At 42.3% G+C, this 21801-nt stretch overlaps 2 protein-coding genes across 2 annotated transcripts; one reads left to right on the plus strand and one right to left on the minus strand.

The window, feature by feature from the left end:
- The first annotated feature begins 428 nt into the window (after positions 1-428).
- Positions 429-12038, plus strand: taf1c (TATA-box binding protein associated factor, RNA polymerase I subunit C). Its single transcript, XM_082542431.1, has 15 exons — positions 429-892; positions 1311-1422; positions 2690-2739; positions 2996-3094; positions 4159-4226; positions 4313-4563; positions 4773-4901; positions 4985-5102; positions 5202-5273; positions 5356-5491; positions 5638-5766; positions 5862-6057; positions 6168-6305; positions 8384-9765; positions 10340-12038. Exons 1-15 carry the CDS (start codon positions 776-778, stop codon positions 10583-10585), a joined length of 3243 nt encoding a protein of 1080 aa, XP_082398557.1. The 5' UTR covers positions 429-775; the 3' UTR covers positions 10586-12038.
- A 147-nt stretch (positions 12039-12185) lies between these two features.
- On the minus strand, positions 12186-19759 carry ccng2 (cyclin G2). Its single transcript, XM_082542435.1, has 8 exons — positions 19410-19759; positions 17058-17218; positions 16838-16975; positions 16500-16750; positions 15821-15899; positions 15621-15719; positions 14756-14955; positions 12186-13257 (listed from the first exon to the last, which is right to left on the minus strand). Exons 2-8 carry the CDS (start codon positions 17160-17162, stop codon positions 13125-13127), a joined length of 1005 nt encoding a protein of 334 aa, XP_082398561.1. The 5' UTR covers positions 17163-17218; positions 19410-19759; the 3' UTR covers positions 12186-13124.
- Between the last annotated feature and the right edge of the window lie 2042 nt (positions 19760-21801).

The following is a 21801-nucleotide window of genomic DNA, read 5'->3' on the forward strand; positions in this document are numbered from 1 at the left end:
TGGAACTAACTACAACGCCGTAAATAAAACTAAAATAATAAAAGCAGATTTTTAAAAAAAAGTATGACTCTTGTCTATCGCCTTGATGCGATCGGTTAAAATAAGCTTTACTTTGAAATTTTGCTCGCTTTTGAAATGAAACCGAACACTTCCGGTATCCTCGGGGTTTTGTAATTTTTTTCCATAAAACGACCATCAACTTTATTTATTTTAGTGTTGGTGGTGGTGTTTTCTCACTTGGGATTTCCTTTAAATAGTCCTACAAAATTAAACGCCTGTTTTTCATGTTGTTGTTTTTTTTGTTTGTTTGTTTTATTTTGGGGGTGGGTGGAGGGGGCGTTGTTCGTTTGTGTAAGTCTCATGACATTTTTCATTTAAGTTTGGAATTTTTGTTTTTGTCTTTTTAAGCTAACCGGAAGTCATTGTATTTGTTGTTGTTGTTGGCGCCAGCTGTAAAGCTTGACTTCCGGTAGTTTTGTCGTAGAGGGTCTACACGTGTTGGTGGACTAACTGAGGATTTGGGGTCATTTTGATGTCTACGTGGTCTGTTTTGGACTCCCGTGTGTTTATATATGATCGTGTTTAGCACCTCTGAGCGGGTGTCACGATGTTCAGACGAAAATAAATAGAAACACGCGCTCGCTGCCTGCGGCGGGATAGCTAACGTTAGCTGAACATGCCCGAACTTGTTCTTCAACACCGACAGAGAGACAGACAGGCATCGTGGACAACGGAAAACCCGACCGCAGTTTGAATGATTTAACATTAAACAAACATGGATTACCAGTTCCCACAGGAGCTTTTTCCATCGTTTTATAACTGCGGGCCGCCGAATTTGGTGCAGAAACACAATGCTGGAGGCTGGGCCAGCTACGACCAGGTCAAACCTCAGGTGGGTCCCACGTGGATAATTCCGTGACTCCAGATCTGTCCGCATTCCTGCAGGGAAAATAATTATAACTTTGCTTATATGATAATTCAAGGGGTAAAATATACTAGATCGTAGCAATATTTATGTTTAAGGTCTTTAAACTGAGGTTAAGTTATCATAGTAATGTGTGTGACAAATTCTCCTGTTAATGTCTTTGTTTATTTTTATTTATCTTTTTATTTATCGGCAACCATGTGGTTTACACCTACCGAGTTACAGAACTGTTACGGCCCCTTTTTGGCTTAAACTACAACTTAAGAGATTTTTTAATATATTTCTTTCTCTTTTTTGTAACCCAGCAGGTGGCTTGACTGTAACTGTGGGGGTGTTAAATGTTAGGCTCCAACTTTATTCGTGTTGGATGTGGTTGCACTTTCAGGTTGGTTCTGGTCCTCTCTCCACCTGGACTTTCACATCCAGGCATCAGGTCGGAGGGGAGCTGTGGCGTCAAGTCGAGCCTGTGCCGGTCCCCCTCCTGGCTCCTAAACACGGTGAGTCCTCAGTAAAGCTGGGCGATATAAGATTTTTTCATAACACGATATGGTTTTTCATTTGAGGCGATAACGATATCTATCACGATATAAGCCAAATAACTATATTTGTAAGATTTAAATGTGCCGTTGCTCACAAGTAAAATGTGAAATAATCAGCAGCTTGTTTTGATTTAAATATTTATTTCCCATAATAAGTTCAACAGGGTAGATGTACTTAAGGAACATGAGACTTTTTCAGATAAATAAAGGCAAATATTGCAAACTACACAAAAGGCAGCCGCTAAAGCGTTTAAGTTTCAAAATAGAACAAACGAAACAGACTAAATTGTCAATTCCACTTAGAAACAAAATATTAATTCTAAAAATAAATCTTAGTTTGTTTTACAGAAGAACAGACAAAACTGACTAACTTTTGTCAATATCAAATAAACTGAGAACTAAAAGGAAATTCTCAATCTCTCCTTGTTGTATAACTTAGCTTTTCAAACAGTTTTAACAGTTACTTTAGTCTGACAAAAGCCGAATGACGAATTAGCGCTTCCAGTCAGAGATTGAGCATGGACCAGTTTATTGTATTTCCAGACTTGCTTTCGGCACAATTTACAGTGCGCACTGCTCTGTTTTTGTCAGACTTGAAATAGCCGAAATACCTTCACACTACGGAACTTCTATGGCTCTTCCGTTCGACAATCTCTCCGGCATTGGAACCATCATCTGTTTTCTCTTCGGTAACCTTCGGTCACGCTCTCGGTTGATTTTTCCCTAGTCGGCACACTCATTTCCTCCATTACCTGGGGTGGCACGGCGGCTGGCTGCTTCCCAGACAAATACACATGTGCAGCTTGGCACTTGTGCTGTACATAACAAGTTACATGACGTGACGCTGCAGCTGTGATTGGTTCGGCTCTGCGCTACTTAATTTGGATTGTCTGTTCTTTTTTTTTTCCTTTTTTTTAAGAGGACAAGAGCGGTGAGGTCTATCGCAATAGTTAAAAGTTTCTATCGAGAAAAAGTTATTTCGCAATACATATCGTTATCGTTCTATCGCCCAGCTCTAGTCCTCAGTCAGCAGATGCTCCTCTGGTTCAGACTCCTTAATAAACTGCGGTGACAGCTGTCATAGCTCAGGACCAGATTTTAACATCTAAGGGAAGATAAAGGGTGTGCCCAGAATATAGAGCAGTTTTTCTCTTTCAGATACTCTTGACTTCCATTGAATGTGTTTTTCCACATATATGTAAGTTAATTTTAACTTTTTTTTTAGCTATTCTTTCGCCTTTGACACCTCCGGATCCAATGAACTTCACAGAGCATGTAAGTGAGCCAGTTTAAATCATAAAATCACAAAGAGACAAATTTTTATTTTGTTTGTTTGTTTTAGGGTTTTTTTGTTTTTGTTTTGGTTTTATTTTTAAGTTGTGTCTATTTTTTGTTTCATATATTTTTTCCAGTTTAACAAACTGAATTGTCTGGGCAGTGAAGAACTGTTTAATTTCTAATCAGCATTAAAGGGAACGAACAGTCCCAGATGACTCGTGTTAACAAACATTCATCTTTTCTTTGTGTTTAGATGAATAATTTTTTCATGGATCACTCCCTGGACGCCTTCAGCTGCATGAGCAACGTTCTGTCCGAACACTTCTCCTTTAAGCTAAAAGGGCAAAAAGAGGTGGGTGTCGTCACAATAGGGTTAAATTACTTCAGATGTGATCAAAATCACACCCTGATTTTATGGACATTTAATGTGGTGTCTCATTTGAGCATTTAATTATTTATTTATTTTATCAGCCCAAAAGAACACAGTGAACAAATTATGACTCTTCCTTTGAAAAGGTAGTTGCTGTTTTCCTTGCCGCTGATTGAGTGGATATCATTCAGCTCGATTTGTGTTTATACACACTCCAAAACCACAATCTTGGGTGAGGTGGAGGGCCACTCCATCCAGCAGGTGGATTTCATGCAGTTGGCAAACTCACTGAGGCTGTGGAGCAGAATATGGATTACCAGCTGCAGTACAGGATGAATGATTCACTGAAGAAGATGGATGATTTGGCAAATTTAATACAGCACAAACAGAACCTTAATGTAAAGGGCAGTTTAGTTTCAAATTATTTGCATTGTTTGGCTCCAAATATTAATCTGGTCTTTAAGATATTTAACAGAAGCAACCAAAAGCCACACTTTAACAGAGTGCCAAAAGACAGAGGTGAAAGAGGTTTACAGCATTTTTGGGACTGATGCCATTTACAGCAGAAGACAGGTGAAAAAGAGGAAATGCACAAAGTCTCAGAAATCAACATCCAGTGAAATGTAAACAAACTGGAGCCACAGACTTAAAATGTTTGTTTTCTGGTCCTAAACATTGTTCACTTTTGTATAAATGTTCTAAGAATAAAATTATTGCTTGGAGCCAGATACCATGCACACCTTTCTCAACTCTTTAAGTCATTGCCAGAATTGATCCACTCAGTCAGGATGTATTCATTAGCAAGCATCATTGTTACTATAGCCCAGAAACCAACTGGGCTATAGTAACAATGCAGCTTTTATGGTGTTGATTGCAGTGCTGACTATCGCCAAAAGGTGGAGCCTTGTTCTTTTTGTTGTGTTGGATCTTGAGCTGAGAGTTTCAAGCAAACATTAACAACAGATTTTGTTTAACGTAAACATTTGTATATAAACACAGAAGAAAGCCGTGCAGTCATTGGTCATCAGATTTCTGTTTGATTGCAGAAATATTTTAAGGATGCAGTGAGGATGGGGAGGGTGACCTACTTCCTGGATTTGCTGAAGGTTAAAATGTGAGTTGAGTTGATTGGTTGAAATTCCTGGATGTCGAAGCTTTCTTTTAGTTTTATTTTAATCACGTTTACCCCTCCCCACGCAGGTGCGAGCAGAAGTATCCCTGCCGGAAGCTGGCCCGGCACAGCTGCCAGCTGTATGACGTGGTGCACTCCATCCCTCCAGAGCTGCTCGGCTCACTGCTGTACGATGAGCTGGCGGAGCAGAGGGACCGCCTGCTGTTCTCCGAAGGAACCACAGGGGGTGCTCTGAGTTTCGTTCCCTTTTCACAGAGTGATGGTGGCTCTCAGCATGGCTGCCTCCTCTATCCTGGAAACCCTGCACTGAATACCCTCAGTATCCTTGAGTTTGGATTTAGGAAGCTTCTAAAGCAGCACTGTCAGAAATATTTTGGGTCCACAATGATCTTAAAACCATTTAAAAAAAAAAAAAAAAACCTCTTTCACTTTTAAAGTACTCACTGGGTCAAAGCCAGGATTTCACATAACCATGGCTGCAGCCATCATTGGATAAAATGCGTCTTGCCCTTAACACAGTACCTGCAGACTTTCACAAGGTGGAGCTGCAGCACCACAGAAGCGGTCCTTTCTGTGTGGATACCAGCAGCAAACCGTTCAGCTTCCCACTTAGAGGCCCCGTCAGACAGATCAGCACCGCCTCGCTGTTTGGCGAATGTGAGAGCAACTGTGGGGAATATTTGGAGATGACTTCAGAGCACGGTGGTGTTTTTAAAGATGTTTGTTTGTTTGTTTTGCAGGTTGTGTGGCTGTGCGGTCGGATTACCTCTGTGGTGTTTGGAGGTTCAGTGAGAGAAATGAGCCGCAGGCACTCCAGGTGGTCAGCACGTCGGAGGTCGTGACCTGTATCAGCGCCAGGTTGGTGACAGTTCAAAGAGTGAAGATGATGAGATGGATCTTTTTTGTGTGTGTATGGGGGCGCATGTGAGGCTAATCATCTCTGCTCTGTGCTGCCAGTCCTCATGTTTTAGGTGAAGTTCTGGTGGCGAGCGAGAGCGGAGCCGCAAACCTGTGGACGGTGGGGAAAGGGTGAGAAAGTCAATGCATTCTGCTCAGAGATGACAATGTTTAAAGGGAAGCGCAAACTAAAATTGACCCTCTGACCAATCAGGATGCAGAAGGTGCGACATGAGGACAGCAACCTGTACTTCAACGCCAAGTCTCCATGGAGATGGTGCGAGTTCACTGCCCACCCGAGAGTGGTGCTGTATGCGGACAGGACGGGGGTGGACCTAACAGATATCAGGGTGAGTCAGGAGGCTGGTTAACGTTGGCGATTTTGCTTCTGTACTCCACCCCAGTGGATTTTAAATCAAATGACTCCTCCTACATCTACTTCTTCTTTCATTTCACCATCTCTCCTCCTCCTCGCCCTCATCTTCTGTCCCTCCAGGTGAGTCCGGCCTCCTGCCACACTCTGTTTCGTATCAGCAGCACCGCTGATTGTCGGAGCGGAGAGAGACTTGTCCTGTCCAGGTATCTAGGAGACTCCCACTCCTTCCACCACCTAATCACCACTCAGGTACGCCCAGCATCACTTAAGATTTACAGGAAGTAACAAAACAGCTAAAACGTTAACGGTTCCACTTCACCTTCCTCTCTCTCACTTTTTGTCAGTACTCGGCCTACATCATGGACGAGCGCTTCCCGTGCGTCCCAATGCTCAAATGGGATCACATGATGACGTCTCCACCTATTTTCTGTCACATTGTTCCTGGCTGCGCCTCGTCAAGCTTGTCAGCTGGCGAAGCAACCACTAAGGTCCTGCTCAGCTCCCAGAGTTCTCAGGAAATTATGATGCTGCAGTATGCAGGTGAGCCACCAGGGGGCAGCATGGTTTAGTTACTTTCATATAGATATAGATATATAGAGATATAGATAGAGATATGGATTGAACATAAAAGTGAAACTGTGTGTGTTCAGGAGGCAGAGGGAACGCCTGTTTCAGTCGAGGTCCTCCTCAGGCTCTGCTCAGGCCCAGAGACAGTCTGAAACACCTCCCAGTCCAGATCCCTCACCGCTTGGACGTTGCAACCAACAGACTGTCCTCATATGCCGCAGGTGAGAAAGTGATGCTACAGTTTACGTGAACTATCAGTTGCAAATTAATTTAGCAGGAACCTTTAAAGTCTTAAATTTTTATAGGTTTTGATTAGACGTACCTGTAGCCCAGTCACAGTCACATAATCATAATGTGGCATTAGCCATCATCTGAAATACGCTACGTGTAGTTTTGGTTCATCTAATGTAGTTAAATAAGGTCTACCTGAACTTAACACAGTTCCCATGAGTTATTAAAGCCTTCACTTTTAGTTTCTAAGTTTTAGTCATGAATGTTAGAAAATGTATAAGATACATTAGCTCAGTTTATGCAGGCTCCATATTTGATCTATTAAAACAATTAAGTGGGAGGTGGAAGTTTTTTAACCCGTGTCACACCTCAAGCTTTAATGTTCTGGTGGTTAAAGTAGAAGATAGATGGATACAGTGGGGCAAAAAAGTATTTAGTCAGCCACCGATTGTGCAAGTTCCCCCACTTAAAATAATGACAGAGGTCAGTAATTTGCACCAGAGGTACACTTCAACTGTGAGAGACAGAATGTGAAAAAAAAATCCATGAATCCACATGGTAGGATTTGTAAAGAATTTATTCGTAAATTAGGGTGGAAAATAAGTATTTGGTCACCTCAAACAAGGAAAATCTCTGGCTCTCACAGACCTGTAACGTCTTCTGTAAGAAGCTTTTCTGTCCCCCACTCGTTACCTGTATGAATGGCACCTGTTTGAACTCATCATCTGTATAAAAGACACCTGTCCACAGCCTCAAACAGTCAGACTCCAAACTCCGCCATGGCCAAGACCAAAGAGCTTTCGAAGGACACCAGGAAAAGTATTGTAGACCTGCACCAGACTGGGAAGAGTGAATCTACAATAGGCAAGCAGCTTGGTGTGAAGAAATCAACTGTGGGAGCAATCATCAGAAAATGGAAGACATACAAGACCACTGATAATCTCCCTCGATCTGGGGCTCCACGCAAGATCTCATCCCGTGGGGTCAAAATGATCATGAGAACGGTGAGCAAAGATCCCAGAACCACACGGGGGGACCTGGTGAATGACCTGCAGAGAGCTGGGACCAAAGTAACAAAGGTCACCATCAGTAACACACTACAACGGCAGGGAATCAAATCCCGCAGTGCCAGACGTGTTCCGCTGCTGAAGCCAGTGCATGTCCAGGCCCGTCTGAAGTTTGCCAGAGAGCACATGGATGATACAGCAGAGGATTGGGAGAATGTCATGTGGTCAGATGAAACCAAAGTAGAACTTTTTGGTATAAACTCAACTCGTCGTGTTTGGAGGAAGAAGAATACTGAGTTGCATCCCAAGAACACCATACCTACTGTGAAGCATGGGGGTGGAAACATCATGCTATGGGGCTGTTTTTCTGCCAAGGGGACAGGACGACTGATCCGTGTTAAGGACAGAATGAATGGGGCCATGTATCGTGAGATTTTGAGCCAAAACCTCCTTCCATCAGTGAGAACTTTGAAGATGAAACGAGGCTGGGTCTTCCAACATGACAATGATCCAAAACACACCGCCCGGGCAACAAAGGAGTGGCTCCGTAAGAAGCATTTGAAAGTCCTGGAGTGGCCTAGCCAGTCTCCAGACCTCAACCCCATAGAAAATCTGTGGCGGGAGTTGAAAGTCCGTGTTGCTCGGCGACAGCCCCAAAACATCACTGCTCTCGAGAAGATCTGCATGGAGGAATGGGCCAAAATACCAGCTACTGTGTGTGCAAACCTGGTAAAGACCTATAGTAAACGTTTGACCTCTGTTATTGCCAACAAAGGTTATGTTACAAAGTATTGAGTTGTATTTTTGTTATTGACCAAATACTTATTTTCCACCCTGATTTACGAATAAATTCTTTACAAATCCTACCATGTGGATTCATGGATTTTTTTTTCACATTCTGTCTCTCACAGTTGAAGTGTACCTCTGGTGCAAATTACTGACCTCTGTCATCATTTTAGGTGGGGGAACTTGCACAATCGGTGGCTGACTAAATACTTTTTTGCCCCACTGTAATAACAGTTTCTGAGTCTGCAGAGGTTCACTGGGTTGTTTGTTTCCAGGTCTCACTTGCATCCAGAAGGCAGCAGAAGGTGGAGGTGGTGGCGAGGAGTGCATGTGCGTCCTCCAGCTGACGGAGGCAGGAGATATTTTCTATCAGATCCTGGAGCACAAGCAGCCGGACACCGACGAGTCACAGCCTCGAGCCGAGGAGGGTGATCTGAAGCCTCGGCAACAAATTAGTCCAGGAATGACAACACGGGCAAGGAAAACAGCTGAGAGCCTTCCACCTGATTCTCAGCTGATCATCTCCGAGACATCAAGTGACGAAGACGTCGTTGGGCCCACACAGGGTCCATCGAGGATTGTACCTGAAACACCGGAAAGAGGACAGCAAGCATCCAGCTTCTCGGAGGATTCAGAGTCAGAGATGAACCGGAACCGAAGGCGGATGCAGCTGCAGGTTGTTGTCAACGATGATTCAGGGGCGGAGGAAGAAATTGGATTTGACGTCGGTGTGAATGATAAAGCTGTTGAAGTGGAGGAAATTGTCAGTGGTGCATCTCGGAGAAAGACTCCAGTAAAGCTGAGCAGTGGTGCTCTCGTCACATGGAAACATTGGCTCCAGAAACTGATGCAAAAAACCTATGAAAATAAGCACCGCTCACACCTCTTGCAGCACTTCAAAGCCAACACTCAAGGTCTGCTTTGTATTCCTGAAGGCGATCAAGGCACTTCACGGCAGGATAAGTGCATGCAAAGCCTGAGGAAGGAGCTGAGGTTGGGCATGTCCAGACGGTCACTGCTGGTTCACAGCATGGTCTCCACCTCTCTCAGGCCTCCACATGTAGTACCCTTACCAAACCAGTTTAACACAAATGTCTGGACAGATCCACTCAGTCACCGACTGACCCTCTCCTGGCAGGGTGAGGAGGCATGGCAGAAGTGGTGGAAGGACCAGCTGGGCTTCACCAAGGAGGCAAAGGTGCAGGCTCTGCGAAGGAGGAGGAGGAAAGAAAAAGAGGCGAAGCAAGCCACTGGACGTCGATTGAATCTGAGCGCTAGCTTTACCTCGTCTGTCAGCTACCAGTCGGCGCTGGATGACCTCTCTGACTCTGCGGGCTGGTCCTCCGGAGTCAGCCAGGCGGCGTGGTCAGACACAGAGGACAGAGGGAGGCTGTCTCAGTTCTTAAGTATGTCCGAGGGTGAGACTTCGAGGGCTGCGACGCCTTCCACCGTTCTAAATGACACTCCAACAGCAACTCCAACTCCCACCCCGACCGCCACACCACAACGTGATAAACGTAGCAACCCTCAGCAAACCCCCAGCAGGACCACCACCCTTCCTCAGACCCAGACACTCGGACTGGACTTCACACCAGCCAGTCAGAGGAGGAGCAAACGACCAGCAGACGACTACCTCGAATCTCTGTTCGCGCCACAGGTAGTAACATGTCTTAGATCAGGTGATTTAAAATGCTCACATACAGAAAGTGGGATTTATTTTATACTTTTATTAATTAATTAATTAATTTTTTCATATATCATAAAGAATAGAAACCTGAACAATAAAAATTGGTGTGAATGTTATTGTTTGTATAACAGGACCTAGATAGAATATTTGTACTTGATTTAATTAGATGAAACATTTGCAGAATTCGTTTCATCTAACAGATTATTTTATGAGCGTTTGGTGGCTAAAGGTGACCACTGGCAGCCAAAGTACAATACTGTCTCATGCAAAATCCTTTAATCTGATTTTCAAAGTACCTGGCAGCTTAAACATAGTGTGTTAGCTTGGCTGACTGTTCTTCATTCTTTCTCACCTGAAGAGGACGGTTTCTGGGCTTCGTTTTAGGACCACTGCTGTTCTTTATATAATGTATTTTTTTATGCTAACTTGATACCACCCACCCCCAGTACATATACCGTAGGGCATATATCTTAAATCTAAAGGCATGAATAATAAATGCCCTTTTGTGACCTTTATGCTCGCATTAACTGGCTGATGTTTCCAGGATGATCCTTCGCAGAGCCATTACTTGGATGAGGGGAGCTCCACAAATCCACTCTTGGCCTCATCTCAGCTCCGCAGCTCCCAGTCCATCCCTCTCCGAAATTACAGTGTGGATTTGACCAGAATGAACTTCGGCTCGCCAGGCTCCTCTCAGTCAAAGTCTCAATCCTACTCTCAGTCCCAGAGTTCACAGGGTCGACTGTCACAGGCATCGCAACCAAAGAAGAAGTCTCGAATGGGATTTTGAAATGTTTACTCAGTCTGGGAATGTATTGTTTGGGATTTTGGGATTACGCTTCCTGGATTTGCTACACTGGAATGAAATGAGAAAACTTGGACACTGGATCTAAGCTAATCAAGGAGGATCACCTGTGTGACGTCTGGAGGAGTCACTGCAGACTGTTTGGTAGGACTGAATGGAATTTATTACCTCAGTTGTGTATGTGTGTGTCTGTGCGTGTGTGTGCATGCACGCAACTGACTGAGCTCATGTTCCTGTTTTATTTATGACTTTTTGTGATAAAAGCTGAGGGTCAACATGCAGGATTATTAAAACTGTAGAGAGTAATGGTGATAATTAACTTGAGATCAGCAAGGGCTGGTCCCTGAGTTATGCTAGGGTCTGTTATAACTATAAAGTCTAGATAAAGCTAAAGAGCCTTTAACGTATCAATAATTTCCATAAAAATGATTCGAAAGATACCAGAAGTTGGTTTACCCAAACGCATTTCAGAAGATGATACTGTGAAGGCTATATTACTGCACCAAACAGCTGTCATCCAACTTTCACATATTTAATGCCAAAACCATTCCTGAAGGTCATAATGAACACGCCCACAAACAGCCGCCTCTCATCAACTGTCTGTGTGGTTAAATGTGCATTATTTAAAAAGCTTCTTGTCTATGACGTATATCTTTTATGTTTCTGTTTCACTCATTTTGCCAAATTTATGTTTCTGAGACTTTTCTACATCTAAGCAGAATTTAACTTATTTTCTCAATAAAACCACAACTAACATGAACAAAAATCTCAACTTCTCCTTTAAAGGGAAACAAGGGCAGAAACTTAAAAGACCAACCACACCTTCCACGTTCGTGGGGTTTTTATTTCTAAGTTCAGCTGTGGGTTTAAATTCAGCAGGTTGTGGCGTTCAATGGAAACGCTGTTAATATTTAGATGCGCTGCACTACTTATCATTCTTGATTATTTGTCAGATGATTCATCTCCTTCCATAAAGGACGACCCAGTGTATCTTCTATGAAAGGAGGTAGTAAAGGAAGCACGGAGGCACCTTTGCTTTATTTAGAGAGAGCTTCTGTTGTGGCTGTCGGGCAGAAACTTCCAGGTCTTGTTAGTCAGTTGGGAAATTTTCTAAGAAAACTGTCTTTTGGTGGCGAAAGACTGTTGAAGAGTTTGTGCCTTGTGTACAGTCTCAAAAAGCAGTTTGTCCAGCTCAGAGTCGTTTTGATGAACATTTGGTTGTAAACTGGGTGGCCAAGTTCAAAGCTGGAGAAAGGTGTCATTTGTTTGTTTGGGTTTTTCTTTTTTTTGGGGGGGGGGGGGGTCCAGCTTTACTGGAGTCAACGCACCCAAGTTGCACATGTGGCTCTTAAATGTGTTTTAAATTCTTGGATGTGCATGAGTGCTGTGCCTGTAGAGAAATGAGCTGCACTCAGGTTCAGGTTTGATTGATGGAGTAGTTTTTGCTTGCAGACATGATTTAAAGGGGAAAAAAGAAACAGACGAGATGTTTAAAAATAATATTTTTATAAGATTATTCTTTTCTTCTTTTTTTTTCTTCTTTTTTTTTTTAAGGACAGGTGACCAAAAAAAAAAGAATAAATAACTTAATATCTACAAAAAATTAAACTTTTTTTGTACAGCATTTACACTTTTACATATTTTTGTATGAACATTTTTGATATTTTTCAACTTTTTTTTGACACTTGGTCACTATTATTTAGTTTCATACAACAATCTCTGAACAGTTTCAAACACCACAGACGACATTCCTTTTGTTTTTAAGCTACATCCTAACATTGGCAACTTCAAATTTAAATCCGAGCCATACTTTCAAACACATCCATAAACACACGATCGTTAAATGTTTTTCCAACCTCCACTTCCATTTAACACTTGAAATTACATTTAAAAATAATAATAATAAAACTGTGCAAATTAAACTGAAACAGAAGACCGGAGCAGCCGCGGTCAGAAAGTTTCCAGTTTGAACTGGAGAACACGCCACTGATACATCTTTAGGTTGCTCTCATTTACTTTAAAGTCCTGATTTATCACATGAGATTCGACTAAAAGAAAAATTGCGACCACTGCTGCTTTCAGCCTCTGTACGCCAGAGAAACGCCTCCTACTCCTTAAAACAGTCTTGGATTAATAACAGTCAAAAGACATACTCAAAAACAAACGCCACGTTTTGGCAAATTACTCTTCCAGCCCGATCTGACATTTTAGCGACCGTCATGTGTCTGCTAGCTCAGCACCTTGAAGACCAGGCTGCCCAGAGTTTATCTGCAAAACATCACTTATATCCTTACAAAAAAAAAAAAGAAAAAAAAACTTGCATCCTGGAATGTGACATCTCAACATGCACCGACACATCTACAAACTAAGTCTATCAAATCTACCTGGAGGATGTCTAACCGCTCAGCTGCCAGTTGTGCTATTCTCCACCAGCACCAGAGCTTATTGAACAATAAATTAAAAAACGGCAGGAGAACACGGGGTGGTGGGGGGTGGAAACGGCGAGGCACGGGCGGCAGAGGCTTCAGGCATAGAGGTATTGGCGTTGATTTTGGCGACGGAGGTGAGGAGGGAAGAAGGAACCTTCGGCATCGCTGCCCAGAGAACTGCTGAGAGACTCTTCACCCGAGCTCATCATATCCTCACACGAGTCCTCGCTGTAGACACACAGAGGGAGGTATGAGGTCAGTACAGTCATATGTAGAGGCTTTGGCAAGTTGATACGACCATGGTAGTAACTTCCTGAGTCACGTTAATAGTGGTAGCATCTGACATGTAACACTGTTAGTATCTTGCTAAGCTCTCCTGCTTTGGCGTGTTTTTGAGGTGAATTTGGACTGTTAGTATCTCGTCAATTTCAAGGTGAACAATTAGTAGTGCGTGTGGAGTGGTTGTACCTTGCACAGGTATGTTTGGAATGAGAGTATCTTAATTGGGGTTGTTTTGAAGTCTGTGTCTGGTTTGGGTGTGTTTTTGTATCAGCAGTAGTCTCTGTGGGCTCTTAATGAGTAAATCTGTTTCATCCTTCTCATCACCCTCTAAAAATAGAAAATTAATCTGGTGCATTGGGGTATTTTCACCGAAAAGCTAAATCATAACATTTTTCAAAATTATTTTAAATCAATTAATCAACCACCATTCATTCTTAATTTAATTGGAGTTTCTTGGCAGTAGAACCAACTGAAGGCAGTTGGAAGCTGCACTAAACCAAACAAACAAACAAAATAAAAGCATTAAGTGATAGAAACTGATCTCTTCTAAATCTATTTGGTCATTTCTGATCTTGCTGAGAGGCACTGGGATGGAGATGGGCTGAGCAATGAAAGCAAAACAAAACCAGTCAGCTGTTTCAAACTTCCACATATCACTTAAGACTATCAGCTGATCTCATGTTGTCTGACTCAGCTGACTGAACTGTTAAGGTGTGTAAAGATGTTTGTTGATCGGGAGCTTTGTGTACTCAGCTTGTGCTTAATACCCGCCCACTGGAACCACGTCTGTTCCTCTTTTCGCTTTCAACACACTGACGTAGAAATAAAAAGGAGCTGTCCTTGATACATAAAGGCGAGGCCACCCTGGCTTCATGTGACGTCATGGAAACAGTTGTGTCAGTGGGATGTGACTGGCTGGGAGATATGAGAGGCCCTGACAAGCTCAGACAGTTTCAACACAGGAGAAACTTCAGTGTTGCCGCTTGTTGCCACAGGAAAGTGTTTACTGCAAATAAAATAAAAGAAACGCAGAGCTCTCTCCACTGATTTAAACTTCATTTCATAGATTTTTCTGACTTTATCAGCACCAGAAACAGTAAGTGTCCTCCTTCACTGCTGTTACACTTGCTCTAGATTACCTGACAGAGACTTTTCAGGGCGTTTCTCTGTGCTGCGTCACTGCAAAGGCTGAAATATTTGGCGTATGTGATGACACAAAGGGTGTGTTTGGTTCCTTTTTCATTTAGCCTCTGTTTTTGTAGTTGTTGATGGTGGTAGGAGTGTTTGAAAGAAGTGATCAAATCAGAGTGAAACTGAAGCCAGTACAGTCAGTCTGATTGGTTTCTATAGCTTGAAACAAGTCACTAAGACCAAGAAATTCAGGATCGGTTGTGTTTTTGGAGGTGTGACGGCAGTGTTGCTTGGGTGTGTTTGGGGTCCTCACCTCTCGCTCTCATCCCAGCAGCCCTCTGGGATGGTGGGCAGTTCGGGGACACTACGGTAGCTGTGCAGGCTCTGGGCGGTCCGCCGTGACACGATCCACTGCAGCTTCCTGTGGTCGGGTTTGCTGCACTCGGGGGACGCGTAGTCTGACAGGCACTGGGCCACGCATTTGCTCCACAGCACCAGGTCAGCATCAGCAATCTGAAAACAAATAGGGGAGCAGATCAGTCTAACTGTCTGCGCTTCGCACTGACAAGACGACGGTGTGTTTAAAACTATCCGGTTACTTAACAATTAAACAGAAACCTAGTGGTGTTGGTGATTTGCAAGTGTGAGAAAGACAAAAGGGCTAAAGATCAATGACATCAGCTCCTTTTTAACATGGAGCCATCACAACATGCCAGGTTACATAACTACAGACATCAACATAAAGAAAATATTCTGGACCAGAGCTGGGCTAAGAATAAACACTCTCACGATACACGGCTGCTGCTATTCATAACTCGAGTGCTCACTTCTTCTATTTAAAAACTGGAGTCTCATCTTGAAGCTGCAAGTCCGCAGGCTGTAAGGATAGTTAATAAAGTTGTTCACATTTGCCAAGTAAAAGTCTGAACATGTATTAAAAATGCCTCCTGTGTGCGGCTGATCCAGGAAAATGCCCACACTAATTCTCTTTTAATGGAGTCATGAGACATCTGCTAATTTAAACTTCTCATTTCCTCTGAAATCCACCTGCTCTGTGTTGTTGACTTTGGTGTAGAAAATCTATTTCTCAGTTTTTTTTTCCCCATGATTTGTACACCTTCCCCTCCCCGGATGAGTTGTTGTGTAATGAAGTCATGCACTGTTTGGAAACAGCCTACCTTGAGGTGTCTCTGGATGTGAGAGGTTATTTCCAACATGTCCTCTGACTGAACGGCTTCAATCTCCTGCCTCAGCAGTGCCAACGCAAGGACGGACGGCTGGAAGGAAAAGAAAAGAAAACAGTTAAACAGGATCAGTGTTGTGTCAAGAATAAAATGCATTTGTCAGTTTTTAACCAGGACAGACATGGAATTGTTACCTTTGCTTTGGAGAAGGAGATCCGGCACAGACAGGCTTTGAGCTGAGCCTCCAGCTTCTCCAGGCTGAGCGTAGTCTTCCTGTTAGGACAGACACAAACATGCAATCAGGTTCGGGTCTTTAACAATTCTCGAACACACGCAATCATCAGTTTTGTCCACATTGCTATTATTATTAATAGCAATAAACTGAGAATTGAAAAGGTGGCTCAACATTATCTTTGTCAGTCACAAGTGGTCAGCCGATTAGTGTTCAGTTTCACAACCAGGTGGCAGTGGTAAACACACTTAGCAGGACTGGGCAACTTAAAACACTGATGTCAAATATGAGGACAGTTAAATTCTGTGCAACTCTTCAATTAACTTAATTTGCTCTAAACAAAACAAACTGGTGTAAACTCTGATGTGGCATTTTGACCCAAGCTGAGCTGGTTAAAAACAACACGGCAGGGTTACATAAGAGCAAAGTTTTGTTGCCAACAGCAGAAAACGGGTGTTATCAGTGCACTTCAGTCAGACACTGCCTGCTGCCCCACATATCAAGACTTTTTGCCAATCGAATGTCGTCCAGACTTTTGAACCCAATCCGGAATCATCAAGCTTCCAAACATCAACTGTAACGGATCATCTATTTGCAGACACAAATCTGAATATGTAACCTCGTGTTCGTAAGGGCCTCACCTATCGGTGCAGTGCGATAGCGCGATCTGGTGGTACAGGTGCAGAAAGGTTAAGGCGGTTACGGCTTTGGACTTGAAGTTGAGCTTCTCGGTGATGATCTTCTCCATCCGTGCGAGGTCGGACACAGTGAACCGGCATTGTCCGATGCGGATGAGCTCGTCGGTGGGCGTCAGGTTGCACTCCTCCTCTGTCACTTTGGCTGCTATATGGAGGCAGCTGAGGCTGATGCAGGACAGGTGCTTGGGCTGGATCTGATGGGAGGAGAGACAATTAAGTAAAGAAACCTCTGAAGCTAAAGTGTGCAGTGTCTGCTCCTAGCAGGTGTGAACGTCTCATACCTTCATCATGGCGAGGAATCTGTCCAGCAGGTTAACAGCCAGGACGAACGTCTGCGTGCTGTAACCGAAGAAGCTGGTCAGACTCCACAGATCCTCCACTTTGGCATCTCTGCACTTGGCTGAGATCCGACTGTCACCCTGGAGAATAAAGACACACTGTTGATTAATTTCACAGTTATTAAGAAGCCTGTTAGCAATGCTTAGATCTACAGGTGCCCACCGGCGCTGTGGATTCAATGGCGCTGAGTCCCATTACTTTGGGGAGGTAATGCACTTCCTGCTCACAATTCACCCTCAGCTCCTTCATCAGCTTGAAGGCATCCATGTCTCAGCTGGCACTGCAGGAAGTGATCTTTCTTTTTTTAAAACACAGTACCGACACTGCAAGGAAAGAAAAGTCACAAAGTTTAGTTTTTATGCTGTAACCTAAGAAAAGGCCGACTTACAGCCTTTGCTGTGAGCTTGTGCTCCTCGGCAGCTACAAGACTGTCATAGTTCAAATAGTTGCAAATCGTAACTGAAACTAAAAGCATTTTTGTAATACACATACATAACAGGATTTCTGCAAACTCTCCGTCACAATGAAGAGCAGAAGTTTGGAGTTTCCCCTGAGGTGAGTTTGTTATGACATTTTACATGTTATGAAATTCACTTCTAACCAGAATTTTCTGATTTCTTCCTAAATCTGCTTTTCTCCATTTTGTTTGCTTAAAAAAAAAAAGTGACTTTTAACTCATTCACTGCCATTGACGTCTATAGCCGTCAATGGCAGTGAATTTAACTCATTCACTGCCAATGGCTGGCAGTGAATGAGTTAATCACACTTATGCCTCTAACTATTGAATGATACAAATCTAGATTATATTTTTAAATCCTGTTTGCATCCTGGCAGCTGCCTGATTTACCTGCTGCCTTATCTGGCAGGTTATTCAAAGTCACCGGATGCACAAACTTCTTTCCACAAGGACGTTTGGACTCAGCTCAATCAAGCAAAATCAACAGAGCCTCTGGGCAGTTTAACATTCTACAGCAGCGCCACTCATGCAACAATTAGCTCTTTTCTGTACCTGTAGCTCACGACTTCTTCATGATTCGTTTTTTTGCACATTCGTTTGCATTTTAGTTTTGTTCCATAGTTAACATTTTACTTAACTTTTCATTATATTTTCGAGATTTTTGCCATTTAGCAGGGGGTTTATTTACTGCATTCAAACATCTGTAGGTTACCCACCCAAAGAGGGTTTGGCCTTTCCTGACCAAAAAAAAAGGTCTCTGTGATCATATGAAAATATTTTGAACCTTTTTGCTGCGTGAATAGACTTGTCGTGAGTATGGCAACAAACTCACTGCCTCAACTATAGAGGGAGGAGAGCTGCTAATGAACACATCCCCTCCCCCCAAACACCACATCCCCACCAAGAAAACCATGTTAAGCTACTAAATTCTATTTAATTTCTATTTGAGGAATTATGTGGCACATTGTTTTACTTATTATCCTCTATTAATCTTTTGTTTTATCGTATTATTTGCTCCGTTTTATCAACTTTTTGGGAAAAATAAAATCCGGTTTTACTGTATTTCACACAGAGCAGAAACAAACGCTTTCTAGTCTGTTTTATTGTAGACGCCTGAGTATATCATGAGAATAATGTGAATGAAGAGGACACATTTGAGGTGAAGTCTTTGGAATCGTGTCAGATAATCTGTATCCAGGTTGAGGATCTAAGTTAATCACTCGGTCGTTGCTAAACTGCTACCGTGTTGTCACACGACTTCACATTTTCGGGTACATTGTTGCTAAACTGTTACGTGACTGCCGTGCACTCTCAGTCTGGGGGTCAGAGCCCAGGGCCCGGCCCACTTCCCTCAGCTGGGCTTCGGTGTCAGATTTCCGCTCGTCTACGTCTTCTCGATCCCCTGACCGAAAAACAAGTACCCCTTTTTCCTGTTATGGCTGTAAATTAACGACCTAAAATACAAATTAAGTTGCCCCACACGTCTAAAAACACTGTTTTTGTCTTTTGGTTTTGTTTTTTGAATTTTTGTAGTTGATGTGGACGGTTAGCCTCCGCTAGCTAATGGTTTAAATCCTCTGTAGTCGGAGCGGGGGGAGGGGCTTCTGTTTAAAAATGATGAAATATCTTAACTATTTTACTACGGAAACACGATTACCCACACAGATATTTAATAATTGAGAACTAGAGCAGAGAGTTGACTTAATAAACCGATTATATGTCATTGCAGTGGTTTGTAAAAGTGAGTTTAACCGAGCTTAGAAAAAAGGAAAACGGGTCCAGATGATACCAGCTACAACAGCGAAGAGAAGCCTCTATGCTGTACGTGCAAACTGAAGCAAACATATCAATTTTAAGGAAAAACACACATTAAATGCTTTTAATCTAATGTCAGAACTATAAAATTCACCTATTTGCTATTTTTAAGCGCTTCTGGACGAGTTCCTGTCGACAGTAATGAAAAACCTTCAAAAACAAAAAACGACACTTTACTCGCTCAAGTGAACGCTCTAAGTAAAATAAATGCAACTGTGATGTATTTTAATGGTTTACTCTACCTGTTTCTGTGAGTTAGATCCACATATTTGTCCTGCTGTGGCTTATTTTTCTTCTGCTCTTCTTTCGTCTTTCTCTTTTTCTGTCCTTTGTTGATGTTGAGTGAGCTCACGCCTACTTCTCGACGTCACCCGGCCACAACCAATCAGACCCATCGCTTTACGAACAGCTGTCCCCTTTTTAGGGTGTTAAAGGCACAAATTGCAGCTCGATTCTGGTGTTTTTGTACCACCGTATTAGCATTTTCACCATATTTACACTGGAGATAGATAACCCAGCTTCAATCCACAGATACAGCTCGGAGAAACGGAAACACAGCGTTTGGATCGCGAGAAACAAGCCCACCTTGAGTAACATTACCGTGAGCCAATCAGCAAACCGAAGTTTGCTGCGTTCAAATAGTCCGCCCAAAATGTAATGTTTTGATTGGATCGTGCCTACACAGAGACCTGACGCAATCATAGCATTACGTAGTGCCTTTTTTGGACAGTTTTTTTTTATTCATTGTCTGTGTCAGATGTGAAACAATATGTCTGTAAATGGTTAAACCTCAATTCCACCTTAAACAAGCATACCAGTGTTTTTATATACTCTAAGATCTTTCAGATGTAATGAAGATGTTTATATTAAATAAGAATTCAACACAAAAGTGATTAAATTCAAAGATACTGTGGCAAGCCCAATAAAGTTTATAAAAACAAGCGGAATGGGAGATTCTACACCTGGGTTCATGTAACGTCACAATGAACCAGAATGACAATATCTTCTGATGTATTGTCAGGAGTTATTTGGTAAGTTATTTTAAGACCCCAGTCTAAATTAATGGGTATATAGCTAAAAGTCCAATTTAACATGAAAACATCATGTATAGAGTCAGATCTGATAACACTAAAGTAAGGCTTTATAAGCTTTAAGTCTCCCATATGTTTTTATCTATGGTTTTATTGAATTATAAGTTATAATTCAATAACAACTGCGAAGGTTATAAATTATAACCTTCGCAATGAAACACAGAAGTACTTCAAGAATAAAAATATCAAATATGAAAGTTCATGATTTTACTTTTATGCAACCCTGGTGGCGAAACCAACCAGGGTTTGCTTGAAAGGTGTGACTGCTGAATCCATTGATATGCAAATATCAGTGGGTAAGGGATATCTAAATATGCACTAACTTACATACATTTCCATTAGATAATGCGTAAATGAACGTTTAAATGTCTATTTTAGACCACTTTTTAGGAGCTTTTCTTTCCTCTTGCCCGAGAGAAGACAGCTTAAGCAAAGAAAGAAAAATATATTTGTTAAAAACCCTCAGAAGCCAAAAAAAGTAGTTTGTTTGCAGTTTCCTGCTGGAAAGTTGCATTAAAATTTCATTTATCTGTGATAAGATTGTTAGTCAGACCACTAATGATATCAGTACTTCTGTCTGGCTGTCTGTGTCAATGATAAAGTGCATGGTCATCTTAAAAGGCAGAAGTCAACCCTTACGTCAGCATTTACTTTGGAGCTGCTTTTGAGGAACCACCACTTCCCACACGCTGGTAGGAAACACACCATAAATCCCTGCCATACATCAGACTCAGAGTCACAGAAAAGTCCACGATGAACTTCACATTCAGCACACTGATCAGTACGGTTTGGTTACGCTGGCCCACAGAAGATTACCAGAGAAAGACCCAGCCTTTTTCTTTTGTTTTTAACCACATAATGGAGTCTTTCCTGGGACAAATGCTTGTAAACTCCCACAGAAACATCCAGAAAGAAGCTTTGTGTTGATTCTGTTCTCTTAAACACAATCTGTGACGAGCTAAGATTTGACACAACTCTGTTTTTACTCAACTGTCATCCTTTCTAGCCCTTTCAGTCGGGTTTCGGTCCTTTCACAAACAATATTGTAATTGGTGCTGATTCTGGTGGTTGCTCTGCTTTTTTTCTGCTGGACTTGAAAGCTGCTTTTCATACTGTAGGAGTCAAAGGTTTGCCTCTTAACTAATTTCAGTTTTACATCTAGAGTTATACAAGGGTCTGTCTTGGGGCCTGTTCTTTTTTCTTTTTACATGTTCTCTCTACCTCCAGTTATTTGTCAACATAACCTCTCGAGTCATTGCCATGCAGATCATTTACAGTTGCATTTAGCTGTGAATCTTAGAAATCACTGTTTTGTAAGAAAGTGCATATTCGATATATATTTAAAAAAACAAGAAAACAACGTTTTTTGCAGGTGATATTGTTTGTCCCTTGACTATTTACTGAGGGGTTAACAGATAAACTGGATAAACTCCAGTGTCAGCAGCCTTGCACTGGCTCCCTATGCAGTATAAAGTGGTGCTGTTTGTGTTTTTAAACAGGGTTGCATCTACATATGTAGAAGCTATGCTGAATCCATCTCACA

The sequence above is a fragment of the Aulonocara stuartgranti genome (assembly GCF_965226115.1).
Source record: "Aulonocara stuartgranti genome assembly, chromosome: 7".
In the NCBI taxonomy this organism is placed as follows: domain Eukaryota; kingdom Metazoa; phylum Chordata; class Actinopteri; order Cichliformes; family Cichlidae; genus Aulonocara; species Aulonocara stuartgranti.